This window comes from Indicator indicator, chromosome 14 (genome assembly GCF_027791375.1).
Source record: "Indicator indicator isolate 239-I01 chromosome 14, UM_Iind_1.1, whole genome shotgun sequence".
Lineage (NCBI taxonomy): Eukaryota > Metazoa > Chordata > Aves > Piciformes > Indicatoridae > Indicator > Indicator indicator.
Window position 1 is genome coordinate 6,973,979 of NC_072023.1, and position 17,946 is coordinate 6,991,924.

Sequence of the window (17,946 nt, forward strand, 5' to 3'; positions counted from 1 at the left end):
TCCCTGCCACCACCCCTCTGCGCGGATTGGTTGCAGGGACGAAAAGAAGGTGGGAGCTCTGCCCGCCCTCCGCGTGGCTCTGCCTCGCAAGCCGGAAGAGGCGCCTCAGCCAATGACAAAGGGAGTTCCCCGTCCCCGCCCGGCGGCCCTGGCTCCGCCCGGGCGCGGCGACGCCCGCCCCAGGCCGGAGCTTCCGCGCTGCATAACGGCGCAGTGACGGGGCAGCTTAGCCGGTTGCCGGCTGCCGCGCATGCGCAAAGGCAGCGTCGTCCCTTCCGTTCCGTCTGTCACCTCACACTTAGTGCCGCCGCACCCGGCGAGCGGTAGCGGGACCAGCATCGGGGTCGCCCTTTCCCATTCCCTTCTGTTTCCCGCTCGGGTGGCGGGTGTCTGCCAGAGTTCCCGGGTGCTGCCCGGCGGCTGTGTTTGCACCTCCATGGAGGAGCCGCTGTCCCTGCACCCCGTGAAGCTCTATGTGTACGACCTGTCCAAGGGCATGGCCCGGCGCCTCAGCCCTCTTATGCTGGGTAAGAGCACGGCAGGGGCATTGGCACCGCCTCGCCTCCGCGCAGGGCCGCGCTCGGCCCGGACCCCCAACTCCTGCCGCTTCCCAGGGGCTCGACTCCCTTCACCGACGGCTGCGGCCCGGCCCAGTCGCGCCGGGAAACGGGGGTGAATACGGCCCCGGGAGTGGCTTTCTGCCGCTCAGTACCGCTCTTCCGAGGGAACGGCCCGCTGGGGAAGGACTCCCTGAGGAGACGGGCAGTGCTTGGCGGCTCCGAGCAGCGGGCCGCAGTGGTGGCCGATGGCTGGAGCACGACTTGGGAGCGTGCGGGGTCTGTCTTGGGGGTCTGATGGTGTGGGCGCAGAGTGGGGTTTGTCAGCAGCATCCCTGTGTTCGTTGGCGGGGGAACAAGCTTTGTTGGTACGGCAGCTCCCAGTGATCAGGGTCATGTTCTTTTCTCTCAACTGACCTAAACGCTACTTAAAAGTATTAATTAGCCCCCAAGTGAGGGAAAGCTCAGTTGCTGACACCCGGACTGCGTGACACCCTGGCAGGAAGGCCAGGCTGGAAGGAAGCCTTCTGCTGTTTACAAGGTTATTGAGCTCGAACGACTCCATGTTGTGGTGAGGCTGGACAGGGCCAGTTGTTGGGCGGTTCGTGATGTGCAGCTAGCCGCCTTCTCCTTCCACAGAACTTGTGAGCTTTTGGGGTGTGTTTTATTGGGAATGTGTGCATTTTTCAGCTGAACATCAGACTGGGGATGTGAAGGAAACTCGGGTTTTGCTTGAAGTTTAGGAAGCATGAATTAGGAACACAAGAAGAGAGGAGTTTATGCCTGTTACGTGTAGACTCTGGCCCATGTCAGATCAGCAGTCTGTGTGAGATGAGACTTCTCAACAGGCTCAGTACCCGAACAGATGGCTTCGTGTAATCTTGTTCTACAGTTTGTTGGCATTTGCTTTGCTCATCTGCCCTATGAGAAGATTCTGTGTTTTCCTGCAAGCTTAAAAATGAAAGTCCAGATAATTCTTAGCTTGAGGTTTCACGCACATCAATGAGAGGCATGCAAAATTGAGAAGAAAATATTAGAGATTGTATGTGATGTTCCGTGTTAGCCAGACAGCAACAACAGCTTTGAGAGATGTTTCCCATGCTGCATAGCTTCAAAACTTGCTTTGTGTGGTCAGAGTCACTTCCATTATAGCCCTCAGGGGAGTAACTTTTCACCTGGTTTATCTTTTGCTAAGGGTTACAAGATACAGGTTAGATATGTGCATGATTTATTGTGTTTGAGTGGAGGAGATTTTAACCAGTCTTTTATTTCAAAGTGTTGGTCCAAGCCATTTATCTCCATGCCAGTCTTCACACAGATCAAGTAAAGTCTTTTTAGCTGTATTGTTATCCCCAAAGTCAGTCTTGGAATGTTGTAGCTCTTTGACTATCACATAAAAGCAGTTCAGTGTGTGACTTCATTCCCGGGGCTTTTTATGTTATCCAAAAAATAATGTAAAAAATAACTGTGATATGGAGTTTGCTGCTAAATTTCTAGAAGTCTGAGTAACAAAAAGGAAAACTGAAAAAAATCTGAACACATGTCTTGGTAGTGTGGGAAGTGGTGTTGTTAGTACTGCCTCCTAACTATCTGAGCTCAGACGTGTTTGTGGCACAGGGCCAACTAGGCCTGCGTGGTCACAGTGACAATGCAGACTGCAGAATGTTTGGGATTATGTGAATCCAGCAATTGTCCCTAAAACAAATCGTTGTTCCTTTTGTTGTCCTTCAAGTTAAGTATCTTCTGTTCATTTGCACTCAGCTCTGTTACACCTCCAGATGATTTTAGAAACCTCCCCAAGAGCAAAATCGTGGAGAGAATACTCCTCTTGCCTCATGTTCACACGTTTGTTTTTTTTTTTTTCCTCTTGAAGAACAATAAAAGCTGTTGCTGCTTCCTTGTACATCAACTTTCAGGTGGTCAACAACTGTTTTTCTTTTTTCTTTTTTTTTGTCTTGTCAGTGATAGCCATAAACTGTATACTACCAGGGAAACTCGTAGAAATTGGAGAGGAAAGCATTTCTTCAATGATTTAGTGCTAAACATTTGTCATCTCTGCTTGTGGGATTCTTCCCCAAGGTGCCAAGTTTCATTGAAACACTGCTCTTGCTTTGAGTGATTATTCTGTAACATCACCTGTATTGAAGCACATGTTTTTGGAGAGAAGAAACAAATACAATAATTGATTGTGCTAAACTTAATTCCTAGCATGCTCGAGAGCAGAAGCTCAGACACCCCTGCCAGAGGGCAATAAATCCCCTCATATGGGGCTGACTACTGCAGGAGCATCACCACGTGGTGCCTTGAGTTGTGCCTGTAGGATCCATTATGGATAATGTCAGCACAGTGTTCAAGGATCAGCTCTCACTGCTAAACTTCATCCTAACATTTTCAGTATCAGTCCTCTCCATTGGAAGGCAGAGCTAGAGCTGTACAGCAGTGTTCATAGTAGATTTTAGAATGACTTAGTTGTGCCCCTTGGGCATATTTTCACTTTTCCTGGCAAGTTTACTATTTTCCCTCTCAGACTGCTTTTGTCTTTACTTTTCTGCAAGCATCCTGCAAATTTTCAGCGACTATTTCTAAAATATATGTGACCAAATATTGTAGTTCAGTTGCTTTGATAGCAGAAGTGGCATGTTTAATTTTTGTGTGCAGCTGTCTGCATGCATATTCCCTACAGGTACTGTTCCCCTTCTCTCCCATTCTCAGTCTGTGTGACTACATTTATCTGTCCAGCTACAAGCTCTAGCAATAACAAATGTTGACCTGAATGCAATGAGATTTGTGTTTTCAAGACAGAAAACGTAATCCACCTGATCTTGTAGAGGGTTAAGAAAACAAGAACCCTTCAGCTTGCAGTGCTAATTTTGAAGTAGATGTCTAAAGGTGCAGAGAACTTTTAAGGCAGATTAAAATCCTCGTGCACCATGGACTCAAAGGAAAATGTCTTGCAGCTCTCCAAGTTCCCCTGTCCTGAAACTGAGGTTATTGCTCATATAGAACACAGAATGGGTCTGTTTATTCTGGAGAAGACTGAGAGGGGGTCTTACCAGTGCTTATAAATATCTAAGGGGCAGGTGTCAAGAGGATGGGGCCAGACTCCTCTCAGCAACAGGACAAGGGGCAACAGGCACAACCTGGAACACAAGATGTTCCATCTGAACATGAGAGGAAAAAAAAAAAAACTTACTTTGAAGGTGGTGGAGCAGCACTGGGAGAAGCTGCCCCTACTTTTCTGTGATTCTGTAGTGAGCAGGAGTTTAGTTTACCACAGCAGCTTTGGCTTAGTGTATAAATCAATGGTGAGTTGCCTGGGATTATGCACCAGTTGACATTTTCAAGTGGTGTGTTCAGCTGTAGGGACTTAACAGCCCAGAAAGAATTAGAGCAAATGGTAACTGTAAAAGGAGGTACCTTCTGCTTTGTTCCTTTTTTTCCAGACCCAGTGCATTGCTCTGCTTCTCCTCCATGTGTTCTGAAGAGTTCTGCATTGCAGCAGTGTGAGATTCCATCAGCTTTCTACCAGAGCGTTTGCTAGAGAGTTCATGAAAATCAATTGCCTGACCCCCTCCCCCAGTCTAGCCTACTTATTGATCTCTCCAGGTACCTCAAGAAGAAGGGAGCTGAAGCAAGCTCCTCCCTCTATGTTAATTTCTTTTGCTTCAGTTGAGTACCCTAGGTAGCACCTGGGAGAAGATGCTTGACCAATTAGGATAATTTTCAGTTCAAAAAGGGCAGGAATCTTAATGAATTGGCCTAAGGAAATTGCTACAATATGCAAAGCAATGTGCTGCTAGAAGTATCCACACTGGTTGATAAAGTTCTGTTGGTTCCAGTTCCACAGGAGACCAGTTTGCTATTTCTTTGGAGATATTTTGGGGTCTTCTAGGGCTTGCATAGCCATTGTAGAACACAGATATGCTGTTAAAAATGTTAAGCTTCCTGTTATTTCTTTACAGCTCAGGAACAGGTCTTGTTCTTGTGCTAAGGGATGGATGGCCTAAGCTCTGAATGGGGTAAACAAAGTGTTTAACTCCTTACATCATTCCTTCATGTCTCAGAACTCTTCTGTCCTTCAGTCTAATAATTTGGATTAATGTGCAAATGCCACTTTCATTTGATATTTAAAATGCACAGGAATGAAGTATACCACGTGGCCCTCAAGATTAAGACATTAACTGTGCCAGCAAAATGGTGAGCATCTAATCTTCCTTTTGCTTGGCTAAATCCAAGCATGGAAGTAATCCTGTTTGATTGTATTCTAAAATTATATGGGCTTGGTTAGTTCTTTCAAAATACCCTCATAACCTGACAATGACAGTCTCCTGAATCAGTTGTACAGCAGCAACAATGAAAAAACTCTTTAACTACTTCATTCTCCACATTCCTGTGTCTAAGCTGAGGATCCTGGAATTATTTAATGTGTTTTAGTGTTATGTTTTGCTCATAGGTTTCTGGCTTATGTAAGCAGCATGAAAATATTTGAGCTTTGACTGTTATAGAGAAAAATAACAGCAAATAAAAACCCCTTTGTATACTTGCCAGGTGATACTCTGCCCAACTCAAAACACTTTGAATCTTTGAGATGCTTAAGCACACAGATCTATGCTGAAATGGCATCCTGTCCTGAGTTCTAGTGAGTGCTTTCAGGAGAGATCCATTTAAACACCTTGGCAAGCAAAAAGAAAAAAAGAAGACAAAAAGATCAGGTATGTGATTGGTTTTCCAGAGACTGACAAGCTATCCCTCTAAGCTCTCACAGTAACTTTCCTGTTGTTGTGGTCTGTGGCAAATGCAAGGCAGATTGATTAGCTCATAATGGGAGATGATCAAATTAAGCTGAATTGCTTCACATTTATTCAGGCTGAGAAGCAATTATTAGGTGTGTATGTCTAAATTTGCAGCACTGTTTCCTGCTTCACAGCCCATTATCCTTTGAAATACTTCAAACCTTTAGGCATTTTGCTGCTCCTCTGTTTTACCTAAAGATTATCATCCCATCAGGCAGTTCCTGTCCTGTGCTACATGCTTGCACATCATTTGCTGTAGGTATTGAGTGAAGGGTAGTGCTTGCAATTTAAAGGCTTTTGCACCTCAATTAAAATCTACTGGGGAATCAGACTTTTCTCTGTAGCTGCAGACAGCCTCAGGTTATGAGTAAATGTGTTGGGTTTGGTGGCAGTACCAGCCTATAGTTGTGCCCACAGTGCAGTGTTCCACAGGAGTATGGGTTATTGTGGCAAGGAGGGGATGTCTGTCAGTATCCCAGATGGTATTTGCAATCCCATCTTCTAACCCATCCAGTGATTACAGGATGTAAACTCTATTGCTCTGTAGGATTATTTGAGGAATCTCCCTGGCAAGCTTGACCTTCTCTTTTTTTTTTTCTTTTTTTTTTTTTTTTAAGCTGGACTGTGCTGCCAGAAGCACTTTATTGGAAAGTGTTGCTGCGAGGCCTGGAAACAACTTGTGCTCTTGCAGTGCTACAGCAGTACTGCACTCATGCTCTCACTGGGGCAGCTGGCTGTGGAAACAGGGTAGTGCCAGTCCTTGCTTGGCCATACTGCTGGGGTTGGTGTGCATCAAGCCTTCAGATGCTGCAGGCAGTGTATTTTGTGTGTAGTGGAGCATGTCCAGCAGAAGGCAAGGTGTAACTCCTCAGTGCAGGCTGCCCTGATTGCTTCCTGTGAGCCTGTTAGGAGTGGCAGTGCTTGTGAGCTGTCACCTGTTCTGTACAACGTTTGAGAGAAGGGCAACAAGAGTCATCTAGGATACCATCAGAGGCAAAACTCTGGGGGGAAGCTTATGGTGTTCACAAAGGTCTATACAGAACCTCCTATGTGATGCAATAGACATTGAGATTCTTGCTGAGCAGCAGGAAAGGAAGCTGTCCAAGTTCCTCAGAATCTGATGGCCATTGACTTATCCCTCGGTCAGTCAGGTCTGGGGCAGAGATGGTGGCAGCCAGCTGTGCAGCATGGGAAGCTGCAGCAGCATACCAAGAGTTCTTGGTCTTGGATGTCTCTGGGTGATGTGTGTGTGGCCAATAATGACAGGTTTCTTGGGCATGAGATTCCCCAGCAGTATTTTCATTGGAGAGGCTTGTACTGTGGCAGAAAGGGACTTTATTTTGTCTGCAGCAGACTGGAGAGCTACCGTGGATGCCCTGTTGTCATCAGTGCTGCAGATCTAGCATGTGTTTTCCACAGTGCCAGCCTGGTTAATGTCTCCCAGGAGCCAGGTTAAAATAGCAGGTTAGCAGCTCTGTTGAGATTATCAAACTGGTGCTTGGCAGCAGCTGACCTAGCTGAGCAGCCTCAGACAGACCTGCTTTGTGAAGATAGGCAGCTTCACTTGCCAAGAGCTGCTCTGTTACTGCCCTGGCAGTTGCTGCCTCTTGTTGGCTATGGATTTTGTGTGTAGCAGCCAGAGAGGAGCCCCCCACGGTTGAACTGCAGTCTGATGCATGCAAAGTGCTTTCCTGAATCCTCTTTGGGTTTGTTGATACACTCAGCCAACTGCCTTGATGGAAAGGGGCCTCTGGAGGTCCTGCTCAAGGTTAACCTGGCAAAAGCAGATTCTTCAGGGCCCTGGGCAGCTGAGTTTTGAGTATCTCCATGGGTGGAAATTCCATATGCTTCGTGGACCTCTGCCCCAGAGTCTGACCACCTTCATGGTATTTTTTTTTTTTCTTACTGATTTGGGAATTTCCCATTTTTCAGCTACTGCCTTTCACTGTGCACCTCTGAGAAGAACCTACCCATGAGGTGCTTGTAGACAGCACTAAGGACTCTTGGCCTTCTCTTCTTTAGACTGAACAGACCAGTTCTCTCAGCCACTCATCAATACAGCAAGTGCTCCAGCCCTTCAGTATTTCAGTGCCTTTTGTACAAGGGGCACTCAAAAGTGGCACAAAATACTGTCTCACAAATAGGGGAAAGGAGTCACTTCAGCTGGGAGCTGCAGTCTTGCTGGAGCAGCCCAATGTGTGGTAGTAGCCTTTGCTGTAATGACCTTTTCCAGTAAGTGTTTTAAAGTGGATGAGCAGGTTCCCAGCACCACCTGTGATATTTTCAGTACCTGCTGTAAGTCTTTCTGCACACAGAACCTAGGTGCAAAGTGGCAGCTTTACAGAAAGCCTTTCATCATCATTTGCTAGAAATGTTTGTGAAAGTAGCTGTTAAGATGTTCTTTTTCTGCTGAGCATGCAAAAGGGCAGATACAGTTTTTAGTATGTGCTGCCTTTGAAACAATTTTCCTCCAAAGAAAGTTCAAGTTTCTAGTGGACAACAGTGATTGATTGTGAGCTAATGAGGAATAGTTTATTAGGAGAGATACAGAACACTAACTGTGCAAAGCCAGGCTTGCAGCAGAGCCCATGGGTGGCCAGCTGCTAAAATTAGGGCAGTGTGCTGTACCCTGGAAAGGTGAAAGCTCTTATGGAGAAGGTGTGGAGCAAGGGTTAGAGGATCAAGGAGCACAACACAGTAAAGGGGCAGCAAATGCTTCTGAGATGCTGCAACATGCTGCTCCACTTCTCTCATCATTGCTGCTATCTTTTGGCCTTCATCCTGCTCCATGGTTAACATGTCTGTGTAGAGGGTTGACAGTAAATATGCTTGCTGCCTGGCTGTGGTCCATGGTAGTGACAGATGAGTCTACCTACTTCAAAACTGAATGTGCTTGCTTCAGCTGATGTCTCTACTGGTACAGCAGCCTTTTCCCTGCCTTTACTTTCCTACAACCCTTGTATCATACCCAGGTATCTATCTCTGTGCCTGTTTCGCTTCAGACTTGAGTGGAAAAAATAGGGTAGTGATTATTTATTCCTTTCCTGAATGCATAATCATCCTTTTCTCAGCACTGTGAAAGGGTTATCCTCATCAGTTTCATTCTTCTCTTTTATCTAGGCTTGGTCATGACAGAAAGTTGGTTTTCCCCAAGAGGAAGAACTCAAAGAGCTACTGCTGCTTTGAAGCAGCATATTTTACCCCTGACACTCACAAACCAGAGCAGCCCTTAGAGAGGAGTGGGAGGGGATAAATACCTCAAGACCCTCTGCCTTTCCCACTCTATAGGCAATGTTTCTGCCACCTTGTAGGCTCTTGATGCTGTGGTGCTGATCTAAGAAAGGACAACTGGAGAATGTTTTTTCACAGGGGACAATGTAACCTAGCACTCCTACTGCACTGAGCATCTTAGGAGAAGCTGGACACCACCAGAAGAAGAGTGAGCCCTAAGGTTTCAGCAGGGAAGTTAGCATCCTGGAGGGATGAAACATTGCACTGCCAAAATACCATTTAGGATTTTCAGAGGCATCTGGGTACATTGGGTAACATTCTGCCTCCTCTTTGGGTATCATGGGGGAAGAAAAGGGGAACACAACTGAGCCAAGCTTCATTTTTACCAAACTTTATTAAAATGAGTGGAATAATTTATTGTTGTTCTGAGTACCTGATTCCAGCCTTTGAAAAGCAATCACAGTGCACTTCCAGTATCCCAAGCTGTGGGAATACAAGCAGGGTGGCTAGTGGAGTAGCTGCTAGGGAGAGTCACAGCTGACAGTGAAATGAGGAATACAGCCAAATCTTGAGTTAAGGTCAGAATTCAGGAAACAAAATGGTCAGTGGCTAGCTTTGGGAGGCCTGAGGCCAGTGTGATGCAAATAGATGGTGACCAAACGAGAGCAAAGCCACTGCTGTGGCCAGAAGTTAACCCATCAGTGCTTTCTGAACAAGGTTTTGCTAGCACAGCACCTCTCATGTTCAAGTGGCTTTATTTTATCAGGTCTACAGTGGGTTTTATTTATATCTGGGAAACCTGCAGATGACTTTAGCAGATCATCAGATCACATTCTGATACCTAAAAGCTGGACAATAACAGCAAAACATCTTGGGAGAGGTGCTGCTTGTATATAAAGGATAGTGGTGTAGGAAGTGGTCTGCCTCAGGGAGCACTTACACATAGAGGCTCACTTAAAAGGATCAGGAGCCTGCTGCAAGCAAGCAGAAGCTATGCAGAGGAGCACTCAGTCTGCTGCTTAGATTCAGGAGAATACCAGATGTTGATGTGCACTCAGGTTTTCTATTCTGAATCTACTTTGCTGGGTGTTGTGCACCTTGCTTAACAAAATTAAGTTACAGCACACCTGTTGTAGCATGCAGTTGCTGCCTCCAGGTTTACAAGGGAGTATAATACCACAGGCCAAGCCTTTAGGTTGTGATAGATAAAATAATTGAGCCTAGAGCAGTAACAACTCTGAACCTCTGAAGAGAGAGGTTTGAGGTCAAGGGAGGTGATTCTCCCCCTCTACTCCATTCTGCTGAGACCCCACCTGGAGTATTACATCCAGTTCTGGAGCCTCTATTACAAGAAGGATATGGAGATGCTGGAACATGTCCAGAGAAGGGCCACAAATATGATCAGAGGCTGGAGCTCCTCTCCTATGAAGACAGGCTGAGAGAGCTGGAGCTGTTCAGTCTGGAGAAGAGAAGGCTCTGAGGAGACCTTATTGTGGCCTTCCAGTATCTGAAGGGGGCTACAAGAAAGCTGGAGAGGGACTTTTTAGGGTGTCATGTAGTGATAGAATCAGGGGAAATAGAGCAAATCTAGAAGTGGGTAGATTCAGACTGGATGTTAGGAAGAAGTTCTTCACCATGAGAGTGGTGAGACACTGGAAGAGGTTGCCCAGGGAGGTGGTGGAAGCCTCATCCCTAGAAGTTTTTAAGGCCAGGCTGGATGTGGCTGTGAGCAACCTGATCTAGTGTGAGGTGTCCCTGCCCATGGCAGGGGTGTTGGAACTGGATGATCCTTGAGGTCCCTTCCAACCCTGATTCTATGATTTTCAGATACTACCATGAACACAGATTGGTTTAGGTTTTCCACTTCTAAGGACCTGGAAAGGCATTTTAGAAAGGACTTTTTCTCTAAGGCAGTGATTTTATCGTCCTGAAGCAAGTTATTGCAGCTATGTTCTGCAAAACACAATTCCTGAACTTGCATGAATTTCAACCCTGCACTTCTCATATCAGCACTCCCATTTAAACTCTCTTCTTTTCTTTTTTTTTTTTTTTTTTAAAGGGCATGGGGGGAGGAATTAAAAGAGGAAACCATGAAATAGACAGATTCTCATCACAGATCCTATGCTCAAGTTAGATCTCTCATAAGTTAGTGACAAAGAAACCAGAATGTTCTGTGCTGGCTAACTGTGCAATTATGAAATCAATGTAGAACTCACCTCTTCTGGTCCTGACTGGAGTCTTTAATTTTAGGAAAAGGTTTTGTTTCTTGGTCTGTAGACAAAAGCCCAAGGAAGGTGAGCACTGGCAGAATGTAGGATGGCATTACCACCTCTGTATGCAGAAGAAGTACTCTGCCCTGGTGAATGCTGCATCCAGTTTTGGGCTCCCTGGTTCAAGAGAGACAACTGTTGGGGAGAATCTAATGGAGAGCCATGAGGATGCTTAGGGGACTTGAGCATCTCCCCTATGAAGAGAGACTGAGAACCCTGGGGCTGTTTAGTCTGGAGAAGAGAAGACTGAGAGGGGATCTCATCAATGTCTATAAATATCTGAGGGGTGGGTGTCAGGAGGAGGGGGCCAGGCTCTTTTTGGTGGTTCACAGTGATAAGACAAGGAACAATGGGTTCAAACTAGAACATAGAAAAATTCAGCTCACAATGAGGAGAAACTTCTTTACAGTGAGGGTGACAGAGCACTGGAACAGGCTGCCCAGGGGGGTTGTGGAGTCTCCTTCTCTGGAGACGTTCAAAACCCACCTGGATGCATTCCTGTGCAGACTACCCTAAGTGATCCTGCTCTGGCAGGGGGGTTGGACCTGATGATCTCTTGAGGTCCCTTCCAACCTCTGCTATACTGTGATACATCAGAGGTGTGAAAAATAGGAGTTCATTTGAAAGAAAAACGTTGTGTTTCCTTGAAAGCAGCTCTGGGATCAAATCTTACAGTGAGGTAATAAGCACGGGACTGACAGAAGGTAGGCTGAAATCTGGAAAGTCCATTGCTAATAACTCTTCTTTTCTCTGCATACAGGTAAACAGCTGGATGGCATCTGGTAAGTGGATAGATCTACATTGCATAGTGGGTGCTAAACACTGTGTGGTATAGGAAGTATTTTCAGTATGATATTATATATGCTTCAGATCTTAACATTTTGGTGCTTCAGAGAGACCAAGGCACTGTTTCTTCCTGAATGCACTAAGATGATGGACAGTCAAGTGCTGGTTAAACTTCACCATTCAAAGCTTAGTGGACCCCATGAAAAAAAAGGTGTTGATAGCAGTTGTTGCATTTTAGTGCACTTGTGCACCTGCTTTTTCAGGGGTAAGATGTTGTCCTTCTCCCAAGCACCTGGATTTTCTAATTACAAGCAGAATAGAAGAGTAGGTGGGAAGAAAGTGCTAGAAAACCTGGTTCTTAATACCTAAGAGCAGTGGCTACAGGAGGTTACAAAACACCTCCCAGTTTGCTATAATTCATATAAAGAATTTTAAAATAAATTTTAAAAAAATCAAAGCATTGTCCTCATCCATTTTCTTTTTTATTGATCCATCTCTAGTGCTTGTTCAACCACCTTCTTGGTGCCTATCAGACATGCACTTCTGCTAGTGTGGTAGGTCTCTGTGTAAGGGGGCCTACAGGAAAGCTGGAGAGGGACTTCTTAGGGTGTCAGGTAGTGATAGGACTAGGGGGAATGGAACAAAAATAGAAATGGGTAGATTCACATTGGATGTTTTGAAGAAGTTTTTCACCATGAGGGTGGTGAGACACTGGAAGAGGTTGCCCAGGGAGGTGGTGGAAGCCTCATCCTTGGAGGTTTATAAGGCCAGGCTGGATGTGGCTCTGAGGAACCTGACCTAGTGTGAGGTGTCCCTGCCCATGGCAGACGGGGTTAGAACTAGATGATCCTTGAGGTCCCTTCCAACCCGAAAAATTCTATTATTCTATGATTTCATCCTCAGCCCTTTAGCTGAAAGAGTCTGCCAGGGACCTCATGCTGCTGTGGAAGTCCCTCTCTTCCTATGTCCCTTCATGCTTGGGTGCCAAGCTAAAGATGTTCTTTCCCCACCACTTACAGAATTAGCAGTAGGCTTGATAATCATTGCTTCCATATCCATTCATGTTCCAGCAGATCCTATTTCTACTCCCAGAAACACACTGCCCTTTTATTTCACTTAATCACTTCATGATGTCCTTGAGCACAAGATTTACCAGTGATTTATGTGCAGGGTTAAATATGTCCTCTGTTTCACCTGTGTTTTGTTCTCTGTGGCAGGCACACCTCCATAATAGTCCATAAGGATGAGTTCTTCTATGGCAGTGGAGGAATCTCCAGCTGTGCACCTGTAAGTTAAACTTTTTTTCTCTTTTTTTTCTAGTGATTTTATGATGGCATTACCTGCTCAGAATTGCTCAAGTCACTGTTGTTTAGAAAAGGTATAAAAAAGGCTTCTGAATTTGGTCAGAGGTGGCAGCTTGCCATAGTTGCCCAGGGCATCTAAGGAAAAGGGAGCACTGACAGTGGATTTAATCCCAACTAAATACAGGTTGAGGGTTGCTACTGCTGGTAGAGTCTATCCACAGCACCTGCTGTAGCCTAATTCTCTGTCCATAGGTATTACACATGCAGACTTGGCAGCCTAAGGCATCCTTTCTAAGACTTAAAAACAAAAATGAACTCAGGATGTTTTGTTAGATCTTTTTATGTTCTTGGAAAGTCAGAACTGATTTTGCCATAGCTTAGAGCTTTGAGCACATAGCCAAGTATACAAGCTGAAATACAAGCTGCATCTTACTTCTCATTCTCCAAGTGCAGAACTGAGAACTTTTTGCTTGACAGACACCAAATGCTCTTCCTCTTCTGCAAGCTCTATTCATTAGAGTCCTCCAAAAGAATTTAGTCTGTCCATTGAACATTGTCTTCTGGCTGTTAATTTTTACAGGGAGGGACACTTCTGGGCCCTCCAGACACAGTTGTTGACCTGGGGAACACTGAAGTCACCGAGGAGATTTTTCTGGAGTATCTTTCCTCGTTGGGGGAATCCATGTTTCGGTAAGTAGCAGCTTGTACTGTGAAACCTGTACAGCAAAACAGCCTTTAGGGGAAGAATGAAGGAAGGTATGAAACCAGTCCTGCTCACAAAGCTTTGTCTGCTTAGTGTATTACTTGGTAACCACCAAAACTGAGGCTGGTACTGATGCACCAATACACGAGGAGCCACCAGCTAGGCAATGCCCTGGTGTGCCAGCCTTGAGCTAGGCTGGGAAAGCAGCCTGCCAGGAAGCCATTCACACTGTTCTTCATGAAATGGACTAATGCTTGGAATGCCTTTGAGAGAATCACCAGGGAGGATGAAGGCACTATATAAAATACTTCAATAAATACTGCTTTGCCTCATGAGTTCATAGGTGAAGTGTTGTAGTAAAAGCTGCCAACTTTCAGATGAGTAAAAGCAAGGTTTTACTGTAAGAAGGGTCTAGTCTGCTTCTCAGAGAATAGGAAATAGTAGCATTCAGTGTTCTGACTATATTTCAGTGTCAGTAATTCCTGTGATTTCTTGTTATGCTTTCTGTGGTTTTAACTGAAGAAACTTGACCTCACTTACCCTCTAAAGTACCATTGTATAAAGTCGGTATAAATACAGAGAGATGTCATTTTCCATCCTGGTTCAACTGAATTTGAAGGTGAATTGATGTCTGTCTTTTATCTACTTGCCTTAGAATTCTTTGTGGGGGGAAAAAAAAGTGCTAATGTAAGGAGATTTTTTTTTTCATTAAGGGTATAAGATTTTCTGACTGCTAGATTTATTGCTTAGTGTTTTTTTTTTTTTTTATGTTTCAATTCCTTTCCTGTGGCACAGAGGAGAATCTTACAACCTCTTTGAACATAACTGCAACACCTTCAGTAATGAAGTGGCACAGTTCCTGACAGGAAGAAAAATCCCCTCCTACATCACTGACCTTCCAGCTGAAGTTCTTGCCACGTGAGTATGCTTTCCTCTTCTCTCTGGTGTATTGCTTCATGCTAGTGCCTAAACACTGGACAGAGCCAGCAGTACCAGTTTCTGTTGTCTGCCTCTGAGAACCAGCATAAGATTAAGGAGAGGATTCTGTTTGTTTTACTTCAACAAGTAGAACAAGTGCTGACTGGCATTACAAAGACAGAAAAAAAAAAAAGGTTGTTCTTCTGTCTTCAATTTAAACTAGTTGTTTTGTGATGATCTTTTCTATGTGACTACAAAACCACAAAGTTTCAGAAAATGGTGCCTTTTTTTTTTTTTATCCTATGTATAGGAAAGCAGTATCTGTTAAAGGTCACTTCTCTTATTCCAAACATTAATTGCAGTGCAGGTGTCAGCTTTGATTGTGAAGAGAGAGCTGAGATGTAATTCAAAAATTAATGCTGCAGTTTTAAAGCTGGAACTGGATGGGAAAAAGAGGAAATGAAAAATTCATGTCTGGTTGTTCAGTTCAGCTATTGAGTTTTTTGGGGCTTTTTTGTATCTATTTGTTTGTTTTCTCAGGTTTTTTGTTTGTTGGGGGTTGGTTTTGGTGGTTGGTTGGTTGTTTTTAAACTCCTAGCTAGTGAGGATCCCAGTGGGATTATTGGAGCTTTATCATTCAGATCTTACTTCTTCTAATGGTCTACAATGTAATTTGAGAGACATGTGGGCTCTGGGCTCTTATTGCCTCAGATCTCTCAAAATCAGAAAGTCTGTACCAGAGTGAGTCATATTGAAAGATAAATCAGGTGCTACAGATTGCAACAGAAATTATTCTGTGAGTGTTGAACCATTGTCTTGTCAGGGAGCTAGAGGCTATTCTTCTAGCAGTCTTTAATACTGATGAGGTACTTAATGAAGCACTGCAGTTGCATAACAGGGATTTCATTCACACACTTAAGTAGAGTGAATTGCTAAAAGCCACCTTCAGACACAGAATTACCACATTAGCAGTGTGGGCATGTTAGGACTCAGAACTAGCTTATGTAAAACCATGTTTACAATTCTTACTGATTGAACAGTAAGCTCTCTTTAATAGGTTACATTAGTTTTGCTTTAGTTTGTCAGGGAACTCTGTTCTTCCCATTTGGTTCCATGATGCTGCTTCAGTTGTGCTCTAGGAAGTGAGTGCACTTTAGTAGTTATTGGGAAATTCATCAGGTAAGCTGCTTGGGATGTTTATTTCTTTACCTTTTCAGACCTTTTGGACAAGCTTTAAGGCCCCTTCTGGACTCCATCCAGATCCAGCCACCCGGAGGAAATACCTTCAGCAGACATAATGGACAGAGCTAACAGGAGTGACCCAGTGCCCAGCCTCACCAGGCCTCTTCCTTTTTAAACATGAATCTACCAGATTTCTATTTTGTAATTTCCCATCAGAGTTAACTCTATAGGTGTTGCAAGACAAGTTTTAAAATTTCCTAGGGAGAGGATTTATCAGGGTGCATGTAAGACAGTGCTACCAAAAAGATTGCCATAACTTCTAATAGTGTTGTACTAATTTATGAAGATTGTCTTGTCCAAGTGGGCTGACACTTTCTAAGTAACTCCTGGGCTGGTAAGTGGGAATTAATTTCATGAGCATTCAAGGACCCATTACATAATTTGGAGTAAATAAGGTGATGTCCTTGCTATCCCTGGCAGGCTTGGATCTCCTTCTGTCACTGCCTATATTGTGAAGGTATTTACTGAAGTCTTCAGGAAAAAGACAAAGGAAGTGTTGGTAGCCTAGGAAGTAAAGGTGTCCCAGGAATAGTCTTTTGCATATTTCATGGGTATTATGTAATTCACTCAGGGGAAAAGCTCAGCTCATCTAATTGGAGTATTTGCAGTGGCTCAGCTGTGTGGGAAAGCTAAATTATGTGCCAGAGAGAGAGGCTGGAGCTGAAGGTTGCTGGGAGCCTTTTAATTCAAGAGTTATGGGAAGCTACCAGCTGAAAGAACAGAATCTCGTGAGCAGAAGTGGAAACAAACATCAGGTGTAAGTAAATGAAGTGAAATGTTTCCTTTCCTCGCATGTAAGCTTCTCTTCTCAGCAAACAAACAGCATCTTGTTGCTGTAAGAGCTGTGATTTATTTTTCTTTTTTCTTACCAAGCCAGAGTGGCAGTACAGCAAGACAGGAATAGCAATGGCAACTGCACGTCAGTTCTGCCTTCAGTATCTAGTTGCAGACATGGCAGGAGTTCCAATTTTCTTTGATATTTCTGTCCTTTCCAGAGCAATCAAGCACATCACAGAAAGGGCTCTGCTTAAGTGTAAGAGAAATAGGTGGTAAGTCTCCCCAGAGGTAAAGAAAATGAGGGAGAGTAAAATTAGGCTTTTCTGTGGAGCAATGGAGTTTATTGGCATACATGCAGAAGGAGTCCTGGCCTTTGGCATGAGATTGTATCAATACTCCATCATCTGGTTTAAAATTCTTGTAGCTTTTGCAATTATTTGCAGGGGGAAAAAGGATCAGGGGAATGGAAGAATAGGCACATTGAATTCTTTTCATGCATGTATATAAAACTAGTTTCCTGAACAATTTTTGTAGCAGTTACATTTAGGAAGGAACACAACGAAGACATCAGACAGACCCCAAAACATTGCTCCATAAGTTGGAATTGCACATCCCAGATGCTGTGAAAAGGCATCTATGCCAATACATAACCCATTGTCCACTGCTTTCATGTGAAATGTATTGCTGCAAGCTCAGTCCTGCATCTCAAACTTCCTGCAAACCCAAGGATGTCTTTCCTCTACTGGGCTCTTTTTCCCAGAATAATGCAGTTTGATAGGTTTCTCACAACATTGCTCAGTGTAGAATGTTATGGTTCATATTTTTGAGGAGGTGGAATGAAGGAAGAATGCAGTTTAATCACTCTTAAATAAATACTTTGTTGCCCTGCACCTTGTAGAGTCACTATGCAAGTGGAACTAGGGTACTGTCAGTCCATTTTGCAGTTTTGTGTGTACCTGCGCTCAGTGTACAGGAGTGGCTCTTGCAGCCCAAAATGTTTTATTTGTTTGTTTGTTTTTTTTTTTTTTCCCTTGTCATTCTCTCCTTGTGCCATCAACTTTTCCTTTAGCATTTTATTTGAGGGACTGGACTCAGAGACAACTCTAGCAATTAGCACTGATAAGTTTATACAAAAGCTTTCAGTCTTACCCCATCAAAATGTCCTGATTGTAAAAAGCATTCTATAATGAGTCATTGATGGATGCATCTGGAGGAAGGATTGGTAGGTGTTTGGGTTTTGCCAGGCCAGAACTCAGTTTTTCTCTTCAGTGTATATCCTCTCCAGTCTGTTCCCATACCTATTCTGTGAAGAGTAACCAGTCTCTCATCTTAATACACCTCTGCCTGTGCCACAAAGTGCTGTAG

At 44.3% G+C, this 17,946-nt stretch overlaps 1 protein-coding gene across 1 annotated transcript; it reads left to right on the forward strand.

The window, feature by feature from the left end:
- Nucleotides 1-250: 250 nt before the first annotated feature.
- DESI1 (desumoylating isopeptidase 1) lies at nt 251-17,581 on the forward strand. Its single transcript, XM_054387135.1, has 6 exons — nt 251-527; nt 11,612-11,633; nt 12,855-12,924; nt 13,522-13,631; nt 14,440-14,562; nt 15,780-17,581. Exons 1-6 carry the CDS (start codon nt 251-253, stop codon nt 15,871-15,873), a joined length of 696 nt encoding a protein of 231 aa, XP_054243110.1. The 3' UTR covers nt 15,874-17,581.
- Nucleotides 17,582-17,946: the final 365 nt, after the last annotated feature.